The sequence below is a fragment of the Amblyraja radiata genome, chromosome 19 (genome assembly GCF_010909765.2).
Source record: "Amblyraja radiata isolate CabotCenter1 chromosome 19, sAmbRad1.1.pri, whole genome shotgun sequence".
Classification (NCBI taxonomy): domain Eukaryota; kingdom Metazoa; phylum Chordata; class Chondrichthyes; order Rajiformes; family Rajidae; genus Amblyraja; species Amblyraja radiata.
The window spans coordinates 4794463-4819219 of record NC_045974.1 but is presented as its reverse complement, the minus strand read 5'-3'; the positions used below and the strand labels follow the sequence as shown (position 1 = coordinate 4819219).

The 24757-nt window shown below is 40.9% G+C and overlaps 1 protein-coding gene and 1 long non-coding RNA gene across 2 annotated transcripts in view; both read left to right on the top strand.

The window, feature by feature from the left end:
* The first annotated feature begins 219 nt into the window (after positions 1-219).
* LOC116983731 lies at positions 220-6492 on the top strand. The gene is made up of 4 exons (XR_004414793.1): positions 220-258; positions 3272-3277; positions 4672-4675; positions 6483-6492. It is a non-coding gene; the product is annotated as an uncharacterized LOC116983731 (long non-coding RNA).
* Positions 6493-7791: 1299 nt separating this feature from the next.
* Positions 7792-24757, top strand: part of cacna1c (calcium voltage-gated channel subunit alpha1 C) — a 268853-nt gene continuing 251887 nt past the window's right edge. The window contains exons 1-3 of the mRNA XM_033038368.1: positions 7792-8025; positions 8866-9190; positions 11607-11712. Of these exons, the coding sequence (XP_032894259.1) occupies positions 7977-8025; positions 8866-9190; positions 11607-11712 (480 nt within the window). The 5' untranslated portion in view covers positions 7792-7976. The remainder of the gene's footprint in view (positions 8026-8865; positions 9191-11606; positions 11713-24757) is intronic.

Below are 24757 nucleotides of genomic sequence, written 5' to 3'. Positions count from 1 at the left end.
TGTTTCTATGCTTCAGTCTGATCTGTCTGAAAAAGATCATCATTTGCCGGACCCGCTAAGCTCCTCCAACACTCGGTCTTTTATTCGCAAAGAGGAGACTGAATGAGCTGCAATGTTCAAGAAGGAACTGCAGATGCTGAAAAATTGAAGGTAGACAAAAGTGCTGGAGAAACTCAGCAGGTGCGGCAGTACCTATAGAGCGAAGGAAATAGGCGCTCGGGGGGTCGCGTAACTATTTAGCATGTGGGAGCCTCGTTCGTTATCGGAATTAACCAGATAAATCGCTCCACCAACTAAGAACAAATGAGCTGCAAATGCAGCAAAATGCAAATGAAAAACAAATTCAGTATAAACATGTCAGGATTAATTAAATAGATTTTGCCACAATATGAAATTTTTAAGGATTCATCCATGGAATTGAAGGGCAGAAATGTTATGGTGCATAAAACAGTATGCCAAAAATCTATTATAAAACCCAACCTGTAAATTTGAGCATACGAGGGGCATTGATCATTGTGGTACTAAATGAATGGACAGACCCCATTGTAGTGATCTCCAATGTGGGTAAAATGCCTGGCTCTGTGGATTTTTACCAACTGACCTTAAAGAGTCAGTCATTGATGAGCAAACTCCTCTGCTTACATCCCAAGACTTCTGCACTGACTTAGCAGGAAGAAATGTTTTTCTAAAGATGGACCTCCCTCATGCCAATGCGTATCTTGATACAAAAAGTGAGCAATTAGCAATTAATACTCACAATAGGTTATGCTGTATTCCGTATATTTCATGAGATAAAATTAGCAACATAAAGACTGAGGTGAGAAAAAACTTTTGCTCCCAGAGAGTTGTGAATTTATGAAATTCCCTGCCACAGAGGGCAGTGGAGGCCAAGTCACTGGATGGATTTAAGAGAGAGTTAGATAGAGCTCTAGGGACTAGTGGAGTCAAGGGATATGGGGGGAAGGCAGGCACGGATTATTGATAGGGGACGATCAGCCATGATCACAATGAATGGCGGTGCTGGCTCGAAGGGCCGAATGGCCTCCTCCTGCATCTATTTTCTATGTTTCTATATTTCTAAACTTTCTAAGTGCTTATGAATAAGTGCTTATCTAGGGGTCTAACATTATTTGTGCAATTAGAACGATAAAGTAAGGCAAAGAAGTTCAAATACCTGAGGATGCGTTTAGAAACATGCTTCGGAATAATGCCAAGCTTAAAGCAAATATGCCTTGATGCAGAATAAGGTGATTTATTTAGGTCTGTGAATAGATGAAAATGGGCTGCAGCCAGTAAAACAAAAATAATGAGGCCATCACGAAAGCCAGGAAACCCAAAAATATTTCTGTGCTTAGGTCATTTTTATGTCTGATCTAATCCAACCTGATTCCTACACACTCTTTCCATAGTGTTAACACTATTTAAGTTTAAAATAAAAGACAAACCATGGCATCGAAGTGGGACTCAGTGCAATGCACATAACCTTGGCAAGAAATACCTAAGTAGTGGTTTGTTTTCGGTATATATTGACATTAATTGGATGTTTAAACTGACACGGAGTGCTTTCAAATGTTGGATGACTTGTCCCATCTTAGCCCGTAGACATGAAAGACATATAGCATATGCATGGTAGACAAAAGTGCTGGAGAAACTCAGCGGGTGCAGCAGCATCTATGGAGCGAAGGAAATGGGCAACATTTCGGGCTGAAACCCTTCTTCAGACTGATATGCATACTGTACACTGATCAAGTGTGGAAGAAAAAGCTGATCAAGAATGAGGTATTGTTAATGAAAGGCCCTTCACACTTGATACACTCGCTGCTTCTGCTAGCAATACTAGATTGAAAATCTTCATTTTCCATGATGCCCATATAGGAATGTAGAGCTGTGCGATACAAATGCCTCAATATGACTAGTGACATTAAGTATAGATAGATAGATATGCCTTTATTGTCATTCAGACCGAAGTCTGAACGAAATTGCAGCAGTCATACATATAATACAATAAAAAAACAACAATAAACACATATTAACATCCACCACAGTGAGTCCACCCAGCATCTTCTCACTGTGATGGAGGCAAAAGTCTTAGGTCTGCAGTCTCTTCCCTCCTCCTCTCCCTCTGCGCTGAGGCGATACCCCCCGGGCGATGTTATAAATCAGTCCCGCGGCTCAAACACCGCGGCCCGGGGTGGTCAACACCAAATTAAAATCAATGATGGATGTCTAGTTAAGATGACCCAATGAAAAAGCCATACAGAGAGAAAAAATACTAGACAAGACATAGAAGGCAATTTCACAGTTATAGGAGTGTAAATAGCTAGATACAATCTTGAGACAGGTGAATGGGTGCACACATGCTGAATGGACAAATTTAGACACAGATTTGTCTGAAGGTTTTTGAGTTATTTTGTCACAATGGCATGAGTTGTCTACAAAGTATGATTGTTCAAAATGAATATCCAGGACAAGATCCCAAAAGAATGGGAGAGGAAGATGATGGAGGAACTCCATGTATCACATGAGGTAATGGCTGTACAGTAGAAACCAGGAACTGCAGGTGCTGGTTTACACAAGAGGACACAAAGTGCTGGAGTAACTCAGCAGACCAGGCAGCATCTCTGGAGAACATGGATAGGTGACATTTTGGGTCGGGACCCTTCTTCAGACTGATGAATATGACTGTGACTGACAAGACTGTTCTAATGGATCCATATGAAATATTACAAATGAAGAGTGACCCAGTTTTGGGTATTAACAGCCAGCCATTCAAGTAAATTGTGCAACACCACCACATATGGGGAATTAAGAATCATCTTTGACAAGCATGGCCAGACTAAAGAAGTCATATCAGGCAATAGTCCACAGTGATCTTAACATGCAATTTCTCTATTAAATATTAAAATTAAATTAAATTTATACAAATGTTTTCATCTTTGGGTTTTGCTGAATCATCAGTTTGTGCATTTCCTTTGATATTCTCGGTGCCACGTGCGTGGAGCTTGTTGTTGGGGTAATGTCAAACTCTGGACTCAATTGTGTTGTTTCTCATAATGGCTCTAAGTAGCAATAGAAACATAGACACATAGAAAATAGGTGCAGGAGTAGGCCATTCGGCCCTTCGAGCCTGCACCGCCATTCAATATGATCATGGCTGATCACCCAACTCAGTATCCTGTACCTGCCTTCTCTCCATATCCCCTGATATCTGTGGAATTCTCCGCCACAGAAGGTGGTTGAGGCCAGTTCATTGGCTATATTTAAGAGGGAGTTAGATGTGGCCCTGGTGGCTAAAGGGGTCAGGGGGTATGGAGAGAAGGCAGGTACAGGATACTGAGTTGGATGATCAGCCATGATCATATTGAATGGCGGTGCAGGCTCGAAGGGCCGAATGGCCTACTCCTGCACCTATTTTCTATGTTTCTATTATCCCTTTAGCCACAAGGGCCACATCTAACTCCCTCTTAAATATAGCCAATGAACTGGCCTCAACTACCTTCTGTGGCAGAGAATTCCACAGATTCACCACTCTCTGTGTAAAAAAAAAATTCTCATCTCGGTCCTAAAATACTTCCCCCTTATCCTTAAACTGTGACCCCTTGTTCTGGACTTCCCCAACATGGGAATAATCTTCCTGCATCTAGCCTGTCTAACCCCTTAAGAATTTTGTAAGTTTCTATAAGATCCCCCCTCAATCTTCTAAATTCTAGCGAGTGCAAGCCAAGTCTATCCAGCCTTTCTTCATATGAAAATCCTGCCATCCCAGGAATCAGTCTGGTGAACCTTCTCTGTACTCCCTCTATGGCAATAATGTCTTTCCTCAGATTAGGGAATGTGACATGTTGATTCCTCAAGGACATTTTGGGACACACTTCCAATACACCTTCAAACTTACAGTCCTCGTTATACTCGCTGGTGGAGGTCAGCTCAGTAATTTAACACTGATCCCCAAGTGAACCACAGCAATACTAAACTAACCCAAGACCACAGGCGTTGAACATTCTCAATACTCAACCTCACACCCAACCACCAGTAAATATAAACTTAAACATATTAATGTTGTTAATGAAACGAAAGGAATGAAACGCTGAATAAATTCTGATAATTGCACTTTTTTGCCAGTTACTAAGCTTCTGACCAAGGAAGATTAAGTTAGGCCAGCATAACACTGCCCAACCTGACCTGAATGTTTCATCAAAACATATATCAAATTAGATTAGTTTATTTACGTATAGACCAGGGTGCAATAAAATTCTTTGTTCACAAGAAGCCCTCTCAGAGTAAACTGTATAATGCTACTGTATCAATATTGATAAACACATCAATGAATGGCAAGATCCTTAACAGCATTTAAGAGGGAACTGCAGATGCTGGAAAATCGAAGGTACACAAAAAAGCTGGAGAAACTCAGCGGGTGCAGCAGCATCTATGGAGCGAAGGAAATAGGCAACGTTTCGGCCCGAAACCCGGAAGGGTTTCGGCCCGAAACGTTGCCTATTTCCTTCAGGGTTTCGAGCCGAAATGTTGCCTATTTCCTTCGCTCCATAGATGCTGCTGCACCCGCTGAGTTTCTCCAGCTTTTTTGTGTACCTTCCTTAACAGCATTGATGTGTACAGGGATCTGGAGTCATGGAGTCATGGTTCACTAAAGGTGGCAGCACAATTACATAGGGTGGTAAAGAAGGCTTACGGTTTGCTTGTCTCCATTGCTAGGGGCATTGAATGCAACAGTCAGGAAGTTATTATGTGGCTGATAAGGATTTTGGTTAGGACTCATCTGGAGTATTGCGTGCAGTTCTGGTCACCCCATTACAGGAAAGATGTGGAGGCCATGTCCCCGGGAGGGTGCAGTGGAAGTTTACCAGAATGCTGCATGGATTAGAGGGCTTCGGCTGAAGGGAGAGGTCCGATGGATTCTTTTCTCTAAAACATCGGAGGTTGAAGGGAGACTTGATAGAAGTGTATACAATTATGAGAGGCATAGATATGCTGGACAAGTTTTTTACACAGAGAGTGGTGGAGGCCTGGATCGCATTGCCTGGGCTAGTGATGGAGACAGATGCAATAGTGGCATTTAAGAGGCTTTTAGATAGGCACATGGAAGTGCAGGGAATAAAGATATGTGGATCATGTACACAGATCAGGCAGATCAATTTAACTAGGCACTGTGTTCAGCACAAACATTGTGGCCAAAGGTCCTGTTCCGGTGTTCTGCTGCACTATGTTCTATAAATACAATGTTAAATGCAGAACAGAAGAATAGTGCAAGATTGCAGCGTAAAAACCAAGTAATGCAAAGTCATATATAGTGGTATAACTGAATGAGGTAAGAGTTAATAGTAAAATTAGGTGGCAGCTCCTCTGGAATGCAGTGTGAAAGAGGTGATTGATCCAAGAGCCGGAGCAGAGGGGAAGAAACCGTTCTTTAGTGTGTATGTCCAAGCTTTCAAGTTCTTGTTTTTTTACTCAGAAGGTAGAAGAGAGAATAGGCAGTGGCCAGGGTAACAGACATCCTTGACTACTTACAATTCTCCTGATGCATTCTACATAAAGGAATTGTGTGCTAGGAACTAACAAGAGGAATTGAATATAGGAGCAAAGAGGTCCTTCTGCAGTTGCACAGAGCCCTAGTGAGACCACACCTGGAGTATTGTGTGCAGTTTTGGTCCCCTAATTTGAGGGAATGACATTCTTGCTATTGAGGGAGTGCAGCGTAGGTTCACCAGGTTAATTCACAGGATGGCAGGACTGTCATATGCTGAGAGAATGGAGCAGCTGGGCTTGTACACTCTGGAGTTTAGAAGGATGAGAGGCAATCTCATTGGAACATATAAGATTGTTAAGGGCTTGGACACGCTAGAGGCAGGAAACATGTTCCCGATGTTGGGGAAGAGACCAGAACCAGGGGCCACAGTTTAAGAATAAGGAGTAAGCCATTTAGAACGGAGACGAGGAAACACTTTTTCTCACAGAGAGTGGTGAGTCTGTGGAATTCTCTGCCTCAGAGGGCGGTGGAGGCAGGTTCTCTGGATGCTTTCAAGAAAGAGCTAGATAGGGCTCTTAAAAATAGCGGAGTCAGGGGATATGAGGAGAAGACAGGAACGGGGTACTGATTGGGGATGATCAGCCACGATCACATTGAATGGCAGTGCTGGCTCAAAGGGCAGAATGGCCTACTCCTGCACCTATTGTCTATTGAATAGGTGCGCAGATTACATTTGAGATTTTTTTTTTTTTTTTACCATTTTCCATAAATAATTCCCAGTCCTGTAACTTTCACTATCTCTCCATTATCCCATGTCTGCATCCTTATCTTGCCGGTCTGTCTCGATATGCAAACTGGATCTCTTCTCCATGCAGTTTGAGTAAATGCCTACATGGTTTCCACTTTCCCCTACAAAGTGTGTTGCTCAAGTTTCAGATTCAAACTGAGTATCCTATTTATTAATATTTCAAGAGAAGTTTGTTCTGTGTGGATTGAGGAGTGATTTGGAATGCTGCAAGCCAATGTTTTAAGGGCAAGTTCAATGAGTGATCCACCTCTATCTACTTTTCTCTAATCTGGTCCTCTTCTGATGAATAACGTGCACATACCAACTCTTTTTTAAAAATCTCATGTGAATTTGCCTGTGTACTCTGTAAATGGATTTTGTTGAATTCCATGGACCCATAGAAATCAGCTTGAACAATCTGTGAAGTCAATTGGTTTCTGCGTTGCTTTTCTTGAAGACGATGAGCTCTGGGAATTATTATTTTATATAAGCAGATAGGTAAGAAAAATCAGTTTACTGCTGAATACATGATGTAGTGGGGTGTTTGAAGAAGTTTTGTTTACCATGAAATAAAAGTTGCATCCTAGCTATTTTGACATAAAACTGGACATCCCATTGCATTTCCGCCCATTCTGGAACCCTGAAGTAAACCTAAACATACATAAATTAATCTGATATCCTAAATCCATATCCACCTGTTTTTGAATTCGATAGCTAAATGACACAATCCTTAACCAGCAGTACTTCCGATTTCAGTCATTATTATGTTGAACAGAATTTAGTCTTTTCCAGGAGATTTGGACTGCACACTTTTAGACACTATATATTCATCTGTGTGCTTTATATTGATGACGAGAGCCCGCTATAATTAATAGGCTCTTTTATCCTTTACTAATTAATACAAAAATGAATGCAGGTAATGTTCACATCCAGAACAAATAGAGATAGGTTCAAAGAAACCTTAGGGTGTTTTTATTTTTTGCATTATCTTATATTAGCAAAATGCTATATGTGAGCAATAATGAAAAAAAAAATAACGCCAAATGAAGATCTTGGCTCAAGACAAGAAATATATATTTTTTAAATTTAATGGCTTGTGGAGAAGTTGTGTACTTGCTTATTATACGTCATGGCTCCATAAACTGTTTCCAGGCACAGAGTGGGGAGGGTCGGGGGAGGGGGGTGGGCTTCGCTAGGTTAATTTTACACGTAACAACATCTGGAAACGGTCAGCAGACAGACAGCTCGCAGAAGAACTCCTTCAGTTATTGCAGGGAATGGCCTGCACGACTTCATTTTTATTTTATGACTACCTCGCCTCTCTTTCCTGGCTTCTCCTGACACTTTTTGTTTTCCTTCCCCCCCTCTTTATCATTATCATCATCTGTCATTTTATTTGAAAGGCACGATTTAACCCTTGGAGAGCTGCCCTGGATTGTGTGTGTGTGTGTGTGTGCTTGCTCCCGCCCCACACACACACACACACACACACTCACACACATACAGTCTGATTGCAACTGAAAGGCAGCTCGGAATGTGTGCGATGTGCTTGCTCTGAGTGCAGCCCCGGATGTAGTCAGGATGTGCTGTGGGAACGAGGGAGGTGGACAGGATCGGCGACTCGCGTTTTATAGTAATAACCATAATGGGGACCAGCAGGTAATAAAAACCGCTTTGGTGGAAGACAAAAATTGGCCTATTTAAATGGTGATTGAAAGCAGGAGGATGTACATCCCCGAAGAAAACCACCAAGGTAAGTAAGAATTGTAAAGAAGAGAAGGAGGAGGGGGGCGGGAGACGAAGACAAACGAGAAACCTAAACAGCAACATCCTCATTCCCCCTAAAAACGTAACCGGTGGCTGCTTTGGGGTTTATAACAACATCCACTATATACAACAGGCAGCTGGATCAAATAGTTTGTCTTTATGCGATGTCTTGACATTTTTCCCCCCCTCCCGAAGATTAACCTGCAGATAGACAGACATGCGTGTGAAACCTTGATTTCCAGCAGTTATAGACCCGCTACACATGTGTCTCGCATGACATTAATTAATATGCGATGAGTTGAGTCAGTGTGGCTTTCATTTCAAGAAAGAAATGCTTCTAATAGTCAAACACTGTTTTCAATAGGTGAAGAATGTCTCGAGAAAACCCCCCCGTTTACAGATTATGAAGAATATCTAAATTTGGCATTTTTTGAGCATCACCCCAGCCAGCCCCCGCCCGGGCGATGAATCATTATTCCTTTAAACTATGGAAGGAGATTTGTTTTTCTTCAGTTTTTTTTGGTAATCATTCGCGAAGGAAATGGCTCCACCATGTGAAATTACCGTTTAAAGTTGCGGCTCTCATGTTAAACCGTAATTTTTGATAAAACACAGGAATAACCTGGTTACTGTCTGAATAATTTCACACAGAAATAACTTATCGCTTGGAATCGATTAATATTTTAGATTTCTCATGACTGCAAATCGGATCATTATCAAGGACTGAATGATGTCTTTCCCTTTGATGATGAGGGGATAATACTGCGGGTTGGACTATTTTGGCTTATACATTTGAAAATATTTTTGCAAGATATTTTTATTCCAGGCACCAATTATGGTAACAGGCGAGCAGCCCTTACACATGGCCTTCCCAATGCCAATACAGACGGATTGGCTCCAGAGCACATACCAGGTCCGGGGGCTGCCCTGTCGTGGCAGACAGCGATCGACGCGGCCAGGCAAGCCAAAGCCGCCGCGATGATGGACAACAATATGGTCTCGACGGCCAACTCGACCCAAAGGAAAAGGCAACCGTACAACAAGCAGAAAAAACAAGTTAACTCGACGACCACACGGCCACCACGGGCTCTCTTCTGTTTGACTCTGAAGAACCCCGTAAGGCGAGCATGTATCAATATAGTCGAATGGAAATATCCTTTAAGAAAGGAAATGATGAATTAATTTCATCCGGCATAAGCAACATACAAAAATATATTTCGAACTGTATATAAATATAGAGACAACACCAGATGTGCATGTTCTGATGTGCTGTGTGGTCAGAGCTCCAAAACAACTTGCATTTTCACAGCAGTTTTTGTAAAAAATTACAAGATATTAAAACATTAAAAAAAAACACTTAACCATAAAATATTAGGATTGCCTGACCACATAAAAATGTTTTCAGGACTCGTGTTGAAAAATGCTGGATGGTCAAATTCAAAAGCAGACCACAGACATCTAGTGGAAGAGGCCAAATTAGAAATGCATATAGGTAAATTGTTGGAGGAGTGCTGAAACGTATTGGTGAAGGACTGCAGGAATTTGTGATGGGACCGAGACTTGTAAACACAGATGAGAGCTTTCAAATTTCCATTTAGATGGTCTTGGAGCCAATGTAGATCAGCAAGCACAAGATGACGATGAAGGGAGTTTAGGGTAAATAAGGATACAGGCAATAGAGTACTGGATGAGTTCAGAACATGTAAATTGGAGACAATTCAGAAATTGACAAATCTAGATGTAATACGATTTGGATAAGGAAGTCAGTAACTGATCACATAAAATTGGGATAGAAGGTAGACAAAAATGCTGGAGGAACTCAGCAGGTGAGGCAGCATCTATGGAGAGAAGGAATAGGCGACGTTTCGGGTCAAGACCTATTGCCTATTCCTTCTCTCCATAGATGCTGCCTCACCCGTTGAGTTCCTCCAGCATTTTTGTCTACCTCCGATTTTTCCAGCATCTGCAGTTCTTTCTTAAACATAAAATTGGGATAATATTTCAGATGTTTAGACATGGTACGTGGTTAGAGGGTTATGGGGCAGACGCGGACAATAGACAATAGACAATAGGTGCAGGAGTATGCCATTCGGCCCTTCAAGCCATTCAATGTGATCATGGCTGATCATCCCCAATCAGTACCCCGTTCCTGTCTTCTCCCCATATCCCCTGACTCCGCTATTTTTAAGAGCCCTATCCAGCTCTTGAAAGCATCCAGAGAACCCGCCTCCACCGCCCTCTGAGGCAGAGAATTCCACCAACTCGCCACTCTCTGTGAGAAAAAGTGTTTCCTCGTCTCCGTTCTAAATGGGACAAGCATGAATGGGGCATCTTAGTCGGATGAGTGGGGGTGAAGGGCCTATTTTCGTGTAGTTTTACTCTATGACCTCTTGGTGGAATTTTTGATGAAGAGGAGATTAAATTCAAAGCTTAGTTTGTGGATAATGGCATGATTATGAATAACGTTGATCAGTCCAAAATAGTTCAACGAATAAAGAAATGACAGGGTGGATAGAAAATGGAGTTTGTGATGTGAATTGGAAAAAAAAATGGTTATAATAATGGAGAAAATTGCTGGTTATCTTATTTTGGACGCCCAAGTTAGCAGTTGGAGAAGAGAAGAGAGGTGTGAGATAAAGTCAGGTATCATCAGCACGTGGTTAATTCCTGGGATGGCGGGACTGTCATATGCTGAGAGAATGGAGCGGCTGGGCTTGTACACTCTGGAATTTAGAAGGATGAAAGGGGATCTTATTGACACACATAAGATTATTAAGGGTTTGGACACGCTAGAGGCAGGAAACATGTTCCCGATGTTGGGGGAGTCCAGAACAAGGGGCCACAGTTTAAGAATAAGGGGTAAGCCATTTAGAAAGGAGATGAGGAAACACTTTTTCTCACAGAGAGTTGTGAGTCTGTGGAATTCTCTGCCTCAGACGGCGGTTCTCTGGATGCTTTCAAGAGAGAGCTAGATAGGGCTCTTAAAGATAGCGGAGTCAGGGGATATGGGGAGAAGGCAAGAACGGGGTACTGATTGGGGATGATCGGCCATGATCACATTGAATGGCGGTGCTGGCTCGAAGGGCCGAATGGCCTACTCCTGCACCTATTGTCTATTGTCTACGAATGAGGATATGTTTTTGGATGATTCACTGAAGAATGTCATGAGAAACAGGACTGATTTGGTGGAAGATGAAGTTGGGAAAGGGAAAGCATCTAAATCCTTAGGAGGCTGCACTTAACCATTTATGAATAGCAGGTGATTCTCTGCAATATGAAGGTGTAGCCAAGGAGCCAATTGACCATCAAGAGTAATCGGAACATCAAGGATGGCAAGGGTGAATGTCCCACAAAACATGCTTATGAATTATTATTTTTTGAAATACTGACATGCATGTTGACTTTTACCATGCATAGACACGTGACACACTCGTACAGTTCACCTGAGTTGCCTACAGCTAATTTAGGAGACATTTTTTCACCATTTTAGATAATGAGGAAAATGTGAAGTTTTGTTTTCAGATTATGATTTACTGTTTATAAAGACTCCTTAACATGTTGTCTCAGGCCATTCGAAATAATTATTCTTCTAACTATTTTCGCCAATTGTGTGGCCTTAGCTGTCTATATACCGTTCCCAGAAGACGACTCGAATGCAACGAATGCCAATCTGGTAAGTTCAAGAGGTTTAAATCATTATTTGAAAGTTGTATTTTGACTGTATTGAATAGAGGGGATGTATATGTTTTATTTTGGAATTGTATTGGATGGTGGTAGATATTTGTTCTGCGCATGAATGTAGATTATTTGCATTGGATTTGGTTGGTGGGTTTATATTTGATTTACGCTGTTGACCACGTGCAGTTGCTAATGGTTTGGTTTTTGGTTAAACATTAACTTGAGAAGACGTTCCCAAAATCGGTTAAATATTTGCCTAGATGATTGATAAAAGTGTAAGTGACCATCTTATATTTTTGTCCATTGCGACAATGTAATTTTGAGTTTAGTGCCCAGACGATCTTTTATTGTTACCTTACATTTGGAATTGGACTTTCCGCTCAGTTAACCATGAGTGAAGCAACTGGGTGATATTAACAATTAACTATTTGATAATCCAATCACCATAATCCTATTGAAAATGTGGTGGGGTTAGCTAGTTAATATTCTGCAAAATGGCGGTCTGTTTAATCGCAATTAGTGACATTGGGATTCGCCTTTGTTGTAAAAAGTTGTTGTGGTGGCTAATTACTTAAATATGTAGTTGGTAAATAAGGCAATCCATCTGTTGCCATTCCTTTTAAAATCAATCAAGCAAATCTGTGAAAGATCTTGCTACTTTCAGGCATTTTCATCAAAGCAGGTACTATGGATATATGCCAATTGAATACAGAAGGAGTGTTTAGGGTACTTTCATTAAACCAGTGTCTTATCTGTTAATTTTATAACCTTAATAATTGATTTGTTTTTGTTGTTCTGTACAGCATTTTACCATCTCAACTGTTTGTTGCAACTGTATGATGTAACATAAGAGCATTACTTTATATTTTGAAGTATGTCACTTAATTCATTTAAAAGTAAATTTCTGCATTCATGATATTAGCATTCTGTTAATCATGTACAGAAAATCTTATAAGTATTTTTCGACATTAATAATGATCCAATTATCCAACCCAAGAGTCAATGGTGAGATGTAGCATTAAAACAACTTTTGTTTATAACATTTAAGTATCTCATTGCTGGCCTGTAACATGCAGCGAGATCCACTGCGTAACCATCAGCTAACTTTATATAATATAGTTTGGGATTTCAATTTATGCCAGAATTTGTGTGAACAAAACTTTCAGTGATGTATTCAATGAAGCTGGAATCACAACTTTTTATTTTAGGACACAAGCATCAGGATTCTCAATGCCACTTTGTTTTGATTTTGTGAGGTGTTAAAAATGTTGTATTACATCTGAACGGAGTACTCTATGGTTCCTGATATGTAAGACAAGTACATCAAGGTTTGGGATGACAGTTATGCGTATCAGAGTTGAACCATGTTTGTGAGAAAGTATTTTTATTCTGTGACATTTACGAAGCTAGTTACCCATCCCCAGTTGCCACCGAATAGTTTGTCGTATTGATGCTTACTACCACCAGACAAACTCACTGAATCTTTTCGATGTCACCTCCACCAGCATATTTTGTTGGTTTTGGGGTCTTTGAGAAATTTCTGCTTCACATTGCTATGAAAGGCGTGAGTTAGGTGTATTTTTTTAAGAACTGTAACAAAGTTCTGTCCTTTTTGGAGCAATTGAGAATGATTTGGGTTTTGGTAGCCCAGTAGCAGGAGAACCTCTATTGCTTCGATAGATCCTTAGATCTACAATTTCTATGATGGGGAATCATTGGATCAGGTAAGACATGTCAGAACTTTGGGTTTAGCTCGAGTAGATGGACTTTCCTGGTTTTGCATCAGTCAGAACTTGTCAGCTTCACAACGACAAAAGAAACCTGCGACGGTAGACAAAAATGCTGTAGAAACTCAGCGGGTGAGGCAGCATCCATGGAACAAAGGAAATAGGCGACGTTTCGGGTTGAGACCCTTCTTCATACTGACTGACAGAAACCTGCAGTCTCTTTTCTCTTGTTTTATTGCAAATGGGTTTTTCAATTCAAACATTGACTGCACTTTGAAAATGCTTAGCAGACTCCATAGTTTTTGAACATGCTGAGGCACTTGTGTCTTTATGAGGGAGGGGCTGCGGGAAAGGGTTGGGCAAATGTTCTTAGTTGATTTTAACTAGTTTATCTAGTTGGGCTTCCATTATAGAGAAAAGACTCTTTTCGCTTTTTTTCCAGATCGCCTATCATTTTTAAGACACACAAAAAAGCTGGAGAAACTCAGCGGGTGCAGCAGCATCTATGGAGCGAAGGAAATAGGCAACGTTTCGGGCCGAAACCCTTCGCTCCATAGATGCTGCTGCACCCGCTGAGTTTCTACAGCTTTTTTGTGTAGGAAGAAGGGTTTCGGCCCGAAAAGTTGCCTATTTCTTTCGCTCCATAGATGCTGCTGCACCCGCTGAGTTTCTCCAGCTTTTTTGTGTAGGAAGAAGGGTTTCGGCCCTGAAACGTTGCCTATTTCCTTTGCTCCATAGATGCTGCTGCACCCGCTGAGTTTCTCCAGCTTTGTGTACCTTTGATTTTCCAGCATCTGCAGTTCCTTCTTAAACAACATATCATTTTTAAGACACTTGGCTGCACTGCATAATCCTTTTGATATTTGCTCTTCAGCTTTCATCAAATGCATCCGAAAAAGAATTGAAAAAAATGATCAAAAACTATAGTAAAATATTAAATCGGCTGACACCGTTGCATTTTGTGAAATTGGGTTTGGATTGCATGATTCCGGTTCTGTTGACTGTATCAAAGCTCAAATCTAAGCTCAAGTTTTTGGAAGGAGCTTAAAACGTTTGGATAAATTTGACCATAGGATTGATGCGAAATATCTCCAATGATTTATTTAAATATTTTCTTTTGAGTAGTTGCAAAATATAACAGCTAAAAATAATTTGTAGAGCAATTGTGACTTGTGGGAGCCGAGTGACAAATTTGTGTAAGCTTGATAATTTACCCAACTGTGTTGTTAGCTTTGTGTCTGCAATATCTTTAACGAGAACAAAGGCTTATCAAGGAGCCACGTTTAAATTTGTATAACACTTAAAACATATTTATGATTCCTGTATGATTCACCTGTATGATTCACAAGAAATGCATGTTAAAAGTATCTTTTTCATTTGCAAGATAATAAGACAACATATATTAGTGAATACCTGTGGAATTTCCTTTGAATTGGAGAATGATTTAACCCTTGTAGTTTTAATTTCAGTTACAGCATTTGCAGCATCTTGAATCCAGATAAATTATTAGCTAGGTGTTGAGCAGTTGCTAATTCAACTCTACAGGCCACAAATGCAGTGCCCTCCATAATGTTTGGGACAAAGACCCATCATTTATTTATTTCCCTCTGTACTCCACAATTTGAGATTTGTAATAGCTGTAGTAGTCATGTTTAGTATTTTGTTGCATATCCTTTGCATGCAATGACTGCTTGAAGTCTGTGATTCATGGACATCACCAGTTGCTGGGTGTCTTCTATGGTGATGCTCTGCCAGGCCTGTATTGCAGTCATCTTTACCTTATGCCTGTTTTGAGGGCTAGTACCTTTCAGTTTTCTCTTCAGCATATAAAAGGCATGCTCAATTGGGTTCAGATCAGATGATTGACTTGGCCACTCAAGAATTGACCATTTTTTAGCTTTGAAAAACTCTTTGTTGCTTTAGCAGTATTTTTGAGATCATTGTCTTGCTGTAGAATGAACTGCGGGGCAATGTTTTGAGGCATTTGTTTGAACTTGAGCAGATAGGATATGTTTATACACTTCAAAATTCATTATGTTACTACCATCAACAGTTGTATCATCAATGAAGATAAGTGAGCCAGTACCTTCAGCAGCCATACATGCCCAGGCCATAACACCCCCACCACCGTGTTTGATAGATGAGGTGGTATGCTTTAGATCTTGGGCAGTTCCTTCTCTCCTCCAAACTTTGCTCTTGCCATCACTCTGATATAGGTAAGTTAATCTTCGCCTCATCTGTCTTTTTCCAGAACTGTGGTTGCTCTTTTAATTATTTCTTGGCAAACTGTAACCTGGCCATCCTATTTTTGCAGCTAACAAGTGGTTTGCATCTTGCAGTGTAGCCTCTGTATTTCTGTTCATGAAGTCTTCTGCAGATAGTGGTCCTTGACACATTCACACCTGACTCCTGAAGAGTGTTTCTGGTCTGTCGGACAGGTGTTTGGGGATTTTTTTAATTAGAGAGAGAATTCTTCTGTCATCAGCTGTGGAGGTCTTCCTTGGCCTGCCAGTCCCTTTGCGATTAGTAAGCTCACCAGTGCTCTCTTTCGTCTTAATGATGTTCCAAACAGTTGGTTTTGGCAAGCCTAAGGTTTGGCTGATGTCTCTAACAGTTTTATTCTTGTATCTCAGTATCATAATAGTTTGTTTGACTTTCATTGGCACAACTTTGGTCCTCATGTTGATAAACGGCAGTAAACGTTTCCAAAGGTGATGGAAAGACTGGAGGAAAGACTAGGTGCTGAGAGCTCTCTTATACCTGCATTAAGGAGGCAATTAAACACACCTGAGCAATTGCAAACACCTGTGAAGCCATGTGTCCCAAACATTATGGTGCCCTGAAATGGGGGGACTATGAATAAACACAGCTGTAATTTCTACATGGTGAAACCAAAATGTATAAAAATGGCCTTTATTAAAATCTGACAATGTGCACTTTAACCACATGCGATTTTCTTCTATTACAAATCTCAAATTGTGGAGTACAGAGGCAAATATATAAATGATGGGTCTTTGTCCCAAACATTATGGAGAGCACTGTAGCAACTTTATGCTCTGTAGAAAATCGTGTAACTCTTTAATACAAGTGGTTTGGACCATTGCAGTACGTTTTGTTGAAGTCTTGTAGTATTTTGACATTTTTATGGATTATTATATACGTATTTGCAAAGGAAAAGCATATTTGTCGTAGGATGGAACAAGGATTCAAAAATTGAGTGTATGGAATGGGCCTATGCATTTTGAGAATTTAAGAAATAATTTTGTTTGACAGGGTGGGTATTGAGAGGCAATTTCATCTGGAAAGAGTTCAGAAGTGAAATCTCCGTCCTCTAATTATAAGTTTTCACTGTTGTGACTTTTTGTAATTCTCTGATCAGATGGCCTTAAATTTTTATTTGGTGAGGATACGCAGGATCGAGACCGATAGATTTTGAGCGCCAATGGAAATGAAAGATAAAGAAAAATTGAACCTTTGTACTTTTATGCACCCAATGTATTCAATAGTAGAAAAGGCTTGGTGAAAAATATGGTGTGAAGGTATTTGTCTTGTTGGCAGCATGAGATGCAATCCAGGAGAGGAAACTGAATCAATGGTAAGATTATTTAAGAAGGAACTGCAGATGCTGGAAAATCGATGGTACGAAGCTGCACCCGCTGAGTTTCTCCAGCTTTTTTGTGTACCAATGGTAAGATTACACTGTTTATGTGGGTGCCAAGAATGACAGCTGACTTTTGTCTATGGAGGAAGCTGAAGCATGAAGTATTATCTTTGGAAAGTCAGGAACTAGTAGTTCAGGAGTAGGAAGAGGGAGTGGGAGGACACTTGCTTGCTGGAACGAATTATTTCCTTTGTTAATATTGTTTGTCTCATTATAGTAATGGATTAGTAATAAAATAGCAAAACAGCTACATGTGAAATTGGACATTTCCATCAGGCAGAGTTTGTAACTAATTGTTAACTCTGCCTGAATAAGGTTTTGCAGTCAGATTTCTGTGCCTGATTTTGACTCGTGTAGTTTCACATTCTGGCTACATGATGGTGCTGTGAAACAGGTTTTGAGATTCCCATTCTATCAACCACAGTACTTATGCATGAGATAAATTATGTAACCTCTTTTTTTGGATTGGTTTCATTTTAGCTCATTAATAAACATATGCCATAATTTCAGGACATACACAGGGATTGGCAGGTCCCTGGGGAGAGTTGTGGAACTGAGAGACACAGTGCTGTGTCTTTCTTTGAAAGTCATAACACAAAATGCTTGAGGAACTCAGCAGGCGAGGTCCTGTGGAGGGAAAAAGGCAGGCAATGCATCAGGTTGGGACCCCTCTGCAGACCGATCAAGGTATTTTGCTCAAGATTCTAGGATCTGCAGTCTCTTATGTTTCCAAGGTCGTGAAGAAAATGCATGGTGCACGTTCTTCTTCATTAGGTGGGGAACTGAGCACAAGAGTTGGGATGTCACGTTATATCCATACCAGAGAACATCACTCATGAATGTTGGGGCGAATCCAGAACCAGGGGCCACAGTCTTAGAATAAAGGGGAGGTCATTTAAGGCTGAGGTGAGAAAAAACTTTTTCACCCAGAGAGCTGTGAATTTATGGAATTCCCTGCCACAGAAGGCAGTAGAGGCCAAGTCACTGGATGGATTTAAGAGAGAGTTAGATAGAGCTCTAGGGGCTAGTGGAGTCAAGGGATATGGGGAGAAGGCAGGCACGGGTTATTGATTGGGGACGATCAGCCATAATCACAATGAATGGCGGTGCTGGCTCGAAGGGCCGAATGGCCTCCTCCTGCACCTATTTTCTATGTGTCTATGAAATATTATAAGCAGTTGTTGTCGCCATAACGCAGGACAGATGTGATTAAGCTGGAGAAGGTACCTCTCAGTACCAGGGACGGGTTCGATCCTGACTATGGGTGCTGTCTGTGTGAAGTTTGCACATTCTCCCTGTGACTGCGTGGGTTTTCTCTGGGTACCCCGGTTTCCTCCCACATTCCAAAGGCGTGCAGGTTGGTTTGTAGGTTAATTGACTTCTGTAAATTGCCCCTGTTATGTAGGATGCAAAAGTGGGATAACATAGAACATAGTACGGTGCTTGGCGTGGACTTAATGGGCTGAAGGGCCAGTCTCCACATTGTATAAAGTACTCTTCAAAACTCTTTAGATTCTGGAGTAGTTCCTGAGGATTGGCGAGTAGCAAACGTAACCCCACTTTTTAAGAAGGGAATTACAGACCAGTTAGTCTAACGTCGGTAGTGGGGAAACTGCTAGAGTCAGTTATTAAAGATGGGATAGCAGCACATTTGGAAAGTGGTGAAATAATTGGACAAAGTCAGCATGGATTTATGAAGGGTAAATCATGTCTGACGAATCTTATAGAATTTTTCGAGGATGTAACTAGTAGCGTGGATAGGGGAGAACCAGTGGATGTGGTGTATCTGGACTTCCAGAAGGCTTTCGACAAGGTCCCACATAAGAGATTAGTATACAAACTTAAAGCACACGGCATTGGGGGTTCAGTATTGATGTGGATAGAGAACTGGCTGGCAAATAGGAAGCAAAGAGTAGGAGTAAACGGGTCCTTTTCACAATGGCGGGCAGTGACTAGTGGGGTACCGCAAGGCTCAGTGCTGGGACCCCAGCTATTTACAATATATATTAATGATCTGGATGAGGGAATTGAAGGCAATATCTCCAAGTTTGCGGATGACACTAAGCTGGGGGGCAGTGTTAGCTGTGAGGAGGATGCTAGGAGACTGCAAGGTGACCTGGATAGGCTGGGTGAGTGGGCAAATGTTTGGCAGATGCAGTATAATGTGGATAAATGTGAGGTTATCCATTTTGGTGGCAAAAACAGGAAAGCAGACTATTATCTAAATGGTGGCCGATTAGGAAAAGGGGAGATGCAGCGAGACCTGGGTGTCATGGTACACCAGTCATTGAAAGTAGGCATGCAGGTGCAGCAGGCAGTGAAGAAAGCGAATGGTATGTTAGCTTTCATAGCAAAAGGATTTGAGTATAGGAGCAGGGAGGTTCTACTGCAGTTGTACAGGGTCTTGGTGGGACCACACCTGGAGTATTGCGTACAGTTTTGGTCTCCAAATCTGAGGAAGGACATTATTGCCATAGAGGGAGTGCAGAGAAGGTTCACCAGACTGATTCCTGGGATGTCAGGACTGTCTTATGAAGAAAGACTGGATAGACTTGGTTTATACTCTCTAGAATTAGGAGATTGGGAGGGGATCTTATAGAAACTTACAAAATTCTTAAGGGGTTGGACAGGCTAGATGCAGGAAGATTGTTCCCGATGTTGGGGAAGTCCAGGACAAGGGGTCACAGATTAAGGATAAGGGGGAAATCCTTTAAAACCGAGATGAGAAAAACTTTTTTCACACAGAGAGTGGTGAATCTCTGGAACTCTCTGCCACAGAGGGTAGTTGAGGCCAGTTCATTGGCTATATTTAAGAGGGAGTTAGATGTGGCCCTTGTGGCTAAGGGGATCAGAGGGTATGGAGAGAAGGCAGGTACGGGATACTGAGTTGGATGATCAGCCATGATCATATTGAATGGCGGTGCAGGCTCGAAGGGCTGAATGGCCTACTCCTGCACCTAATTTCTATGTTTCTATGTAAACCAAACTAAAAGATTCACAAGAATGCTGCAAAGACTGGAGGATTTGAGTTATATAGAGAGACTGGATAGGTTGAGGCAGTTTTCACAGGACTAAAGGCATTGAGGTAACCTTAGGTTCACAATCATGAGCAGCATGGATAAGATAGATATTTTCCCCCAGATTGGGGTTTCAAAAACCAGAGGTCATAGGTTTAAGGTCTGAGGAGAAAGATTAAAGGGGACCTGAGAAGCAACAATAGACAATAGACAACAGGTGCAGGAGTAGGCCATTTGGCCCTTCGAGCCAGCACTGCCATTCAATGTGATCATGGCTGATCATCCCCAATCAGTACCCCGTTCCTGCCTTCTCCCCATATCCCCTGACTCCGCTATCTTTAAGAGCCCTATCTAGCTCTCTCTTGAAAGCATCCAGAGACCCTGCCTCCACCACCCTCTGAGGCAGAGAATTCCACAGACTCACCACTCTCTGTGGGGAAAAAGTGTTTCCTCGTCTCCGTTCTAAATGGCTTACTCCTTATTCTTAAACTGTGGCCCCTGGTTCTGGACTCCCCCAACATCAGGAACATGTTTCCTGCTTCTAGTGTGTCCAAGCCCTTAACAATCCTTTTTACCCGCTAAGCGGTGGGTATATGAAATGAGCTGGCAGAGAAAGTGATGGAGGAGGGAACAATGACAATATTTAATAGATATTTGGACCGGTGCATGGATAGGAAATGTTTAGAGAGATAAGGGCCAAAAGCAGGCAAATGGGATTAGCTCAGACAGACATATTAGTCAGCATGGATAACTTGGCCAAAATAACCTGTTTTTGTGTTGCATAATTCTGACTAAAATGATTTGCAATTTATGTGCTGGAGATGAGTGAGGAGTATCCTGTAAAATACAGTTGTATTCCAACAACATTATTTATATTCTGTTTGAAACATAACGTCTTTAGAGATGTGGAATCAGAGGCAGATGTTGTCACGTCAAGTCAAGTTTAGTGTCATATGCACACATATGGTGAGATATATGTACAGTGAAAACCCTGCTTGCAGCAGCATCACAGGCACAGACTCAGACAACGTAGCAAAACATTAATTATGCATTGTACATTTATTTTATAGATGGAGAAAGCAGATATTGACTTTAAACATTTGGTAATTTGACATTCATGAACATGCTTAAAACATGGAAACTATTTTAAATATTGGCATTATATATAATATATAACATTAGACTAAGTGGGACCCGTTGGGTCCCAGCAGGGTGCAAGGCCACCAAATTTAAGTGCAGTTTCTCACCACTTCAAGCAGGGTGCAAGGCCACTAAAGACAGTGAGTCGTGACCTCTCCCTCCTCCATCTTGCAGAGACTGAGCCACGCCCACACTTCTGGGTTTAATAGTCCCTCCCCCCTCCGACCAGAAGGGGCGTGGCCTTCATGGCATGATTGACAGGAGGCGGAACCTCAACATTTTAAAAACACTAATAACTTTTATTTTTAATTGATGGGAAAAATCCTCGGCACCCGATGAGCGGAGGGGGACGGAGTAAGATGGCCAAAAATCACAGCCGTACGTGGTAGCGTTTTTTCTAAAATCAATATAAACCGTAAACAGGAAGTGGTCAAGATTAGACTTTTATTTATATATAGAAGGTAAGGCAACTTTAATTAGGCAAGGCAACTTTAATTAGGCAAGGCAACTTTAATTAGGCAAGGCAACTTTAATTAGGCAAAGCAACTTTAGCATTTCCAAACCAAAGGCAACACAGCTTCAGCATTTCCAAACTAGAGGCAACACAGCTTTAACATTTCCAAACCAGAGACAACACAACTTTAGCATTTCCAAACCAAAGGCAACACAGCTTTAGCATTTCCAAACTATATTTTCAAACCACATTAAAGGCACTGACAGGTCAGTAAAACCACTCACAGTTTAGTAGACATGTGTTCAGTGTTATTCACAGCTCAGACTGAGAGACGTGACCCTCTCGCTCCCCCATCTTGCATAGGCTGACTGAGGCACTCAACATTTCTGGGTTTTATAGTCCCTCCGGAAGGGGCGGGGCCTTCAGGAGAGAGAATCCCAACATTTTTTAAACACTAATAACTATTTTATTTTTCATCGATGGGAAAAATCCTCGTCCTGCTCAGCGGAGGGACTCTGAGTAAGATGGCCAAAAATCACAGCCTTAAATGGCAGCGTTTTTTCTAAAATCACTATACAGAACAACAGGAAGTGGTCAAGATCAGACTTTTAGTAATATAGATGTAGAATAACATAGTATATATACCTAACATGTATCAATTAAAAAATGGAAGCAGTATTTTTTTTTTAAAGATATGTAAAATTGAACCAACTGAATCAAATCATGGTTCAAATATATGGTGTACCATCTTCTTGACAACCAGTTGTTCCCATTCATTTCATCGGGGCCATTCTCCTGATGCAGGGTCACTCAATAGATATTCCTGCCTGATGGTGAGAAATGTGTTGCCCCATTGGACTCCATGCTGGTAAAGTATAGAGGCAATCGTAGAACTGAGTGCATTTCAGAGGGAGCGGCACAGTGGCTTAGTGGTAGAGTTGATGCCTTACAGCGCCAGAGACCCGGGTTTAATCTTGACTACTGGTGCTGTCTGTACCTTCTCCCTGTGACCTCGTGGCTTTTCTCCGAGTGTTCCATTTTCCTCCCACACTCCAAAGATGTACAGGTTTGTAGGTTAATTGGCTTCTGTAAATTGTCCCGAGTGTGTAGGATAGTGCTGGTGTACGGGGTGATTGTTGTCAGCGCGCATTTGATGGGCTGAAGGGTCCGTTTCCACACTGTATATCTAAAAGTCTAAAAATAAGTAAAAAAGAATGCTGCTGCCTACCAAAGCTCCAGACCCATATATCCTTGACTCCTGCTGGTGCCAAAGTGAAAGACTTTAACACCTCACTAGCTTGAATGACTTACTTTCAACTGTCTTCGGAGAAAATGATCTATCCTTTTTCATTGAGGTTCTAATTGTACAACCTTTCAGTTGGAGGTCCTAGATTAGCCAAATTGAATTGGAGATATAAGCTGATGACTAACCACAGGCAAGCAGTTACATAAATATCTAACGAATAAAACAGCAAATTAGGCAAATGACTGAACAGATCAAGCATTTTTATTTTTGAGTTAAGTTGTCATCGCTCCACCTTCCTACATCCATTAAGTAAACAACGCTGTTTCAATAATTAGTGAGGTAGAGCCAGATTTTTGGTGAAAATGATTTTTGCCCCCCTTAATTTTATTTATTTTCCAAATATTTGATCAAATAGCAAAACGAATGTTAAAGTGTCAGTTTATGAATATAAAAATAAGTTGTCACCAGATCAATTTTTCAAGACATGGACACCCTTCACCGAATTCTTACAAGGATAGTATGTCGCAACACAACTTTGGATCTAAATCCAACTATGGGTTGGGTGAGGTGGGGGGTCACCACTTTTTTCTCTATTTTCCTTTTTTTTTCTTCCTTTCTTTTATCCACTCTTTGGCCACACTACTTTGGTAGTCTAGGGGCCCTATCTTTGCACCTCTTCCTTTTTCTCTCTCTTGTTTCTCTTTTCTTTTCCTTTATTTCCAAGTTAAATAGTTAAAATTGAAGCTGTACATTAACTGTATAATTTTATATGCCGACTGTTTTATTCTTGTACAATTGCTTCTAGTTAAAAATAAATAAATTCATTAAATAAATAAAAGAAAAATAAGTTGTGTAAATAAGTTATTTTGTTTGGCAACTAAAGACAATTTTAGTGGAAAAGCTGATTTCATAAGGAAGAATGAAGATATGATAGAAGTATGGAGTATTTTGTTAGTTTCTGCAACAAAAAAATAGGAGAGATGTCTGTGTTATGCACGAGGTAGGTTTGGATTAAGTGAATGTGTTAAGAGAAGAAAAGGAATAGTCCTGGGGAGGGGGGTACTTAAATTATAGAAATCTAATACTATGAAATTGGCAGAATCTCTGGATACAATTTTCCACTCCCTCTTCAATATGTAAATATTGGATTGGGAATATAGCTGATAAACAGAATACTTGTTCAAGGTGGGTGTGAAGGGTAAATCAAACCAATGACAAAACAGCAACAATGTGTTAGCGTGAAGTAGAATGAATTTGATAAGAGTCGTCTCTTTTGGTTGAAAAATGATCATTGGAATCTATGAAAGGGCTGATGTAGATGTAGTGTTGTTAGATTTTCAAAAGTGTTTTAATGTGATCTGTAAAATGTAATTAGAATAAAATGACTTGACAAACAAGAAACACAGATCTTCTTTGCACCCAAATCTAAATCACAAGCATCATCTCCTCATTTATTGATGCCAAAGTAAGATGTGTGACAAAATGTGAATAGTAATAGTATACTTTCCTGGGGGGGATCAGGATGACAAGCTGATTAAAATTGTGGTAACAGAGATGTGAGATGCAAATTAATCTGAGTAAGCTTGAAATGTCTGGGAAATTTCAAGGAATGGGAGCTCATAGTAATCCATCTAGTAATGATTGTTGTCGATATAGACTTCTGTGTAGAATGCATCTCATAGGCATATTCTTAGAATAAAGGGGAAGCCATTTAAGACTGAGGTGAGAAAAAAAAATTTCACCCAGAGAGTTGTGAATTTGTGGAATTCCCTGCCACAGAGGGCAGTGGAGGCCA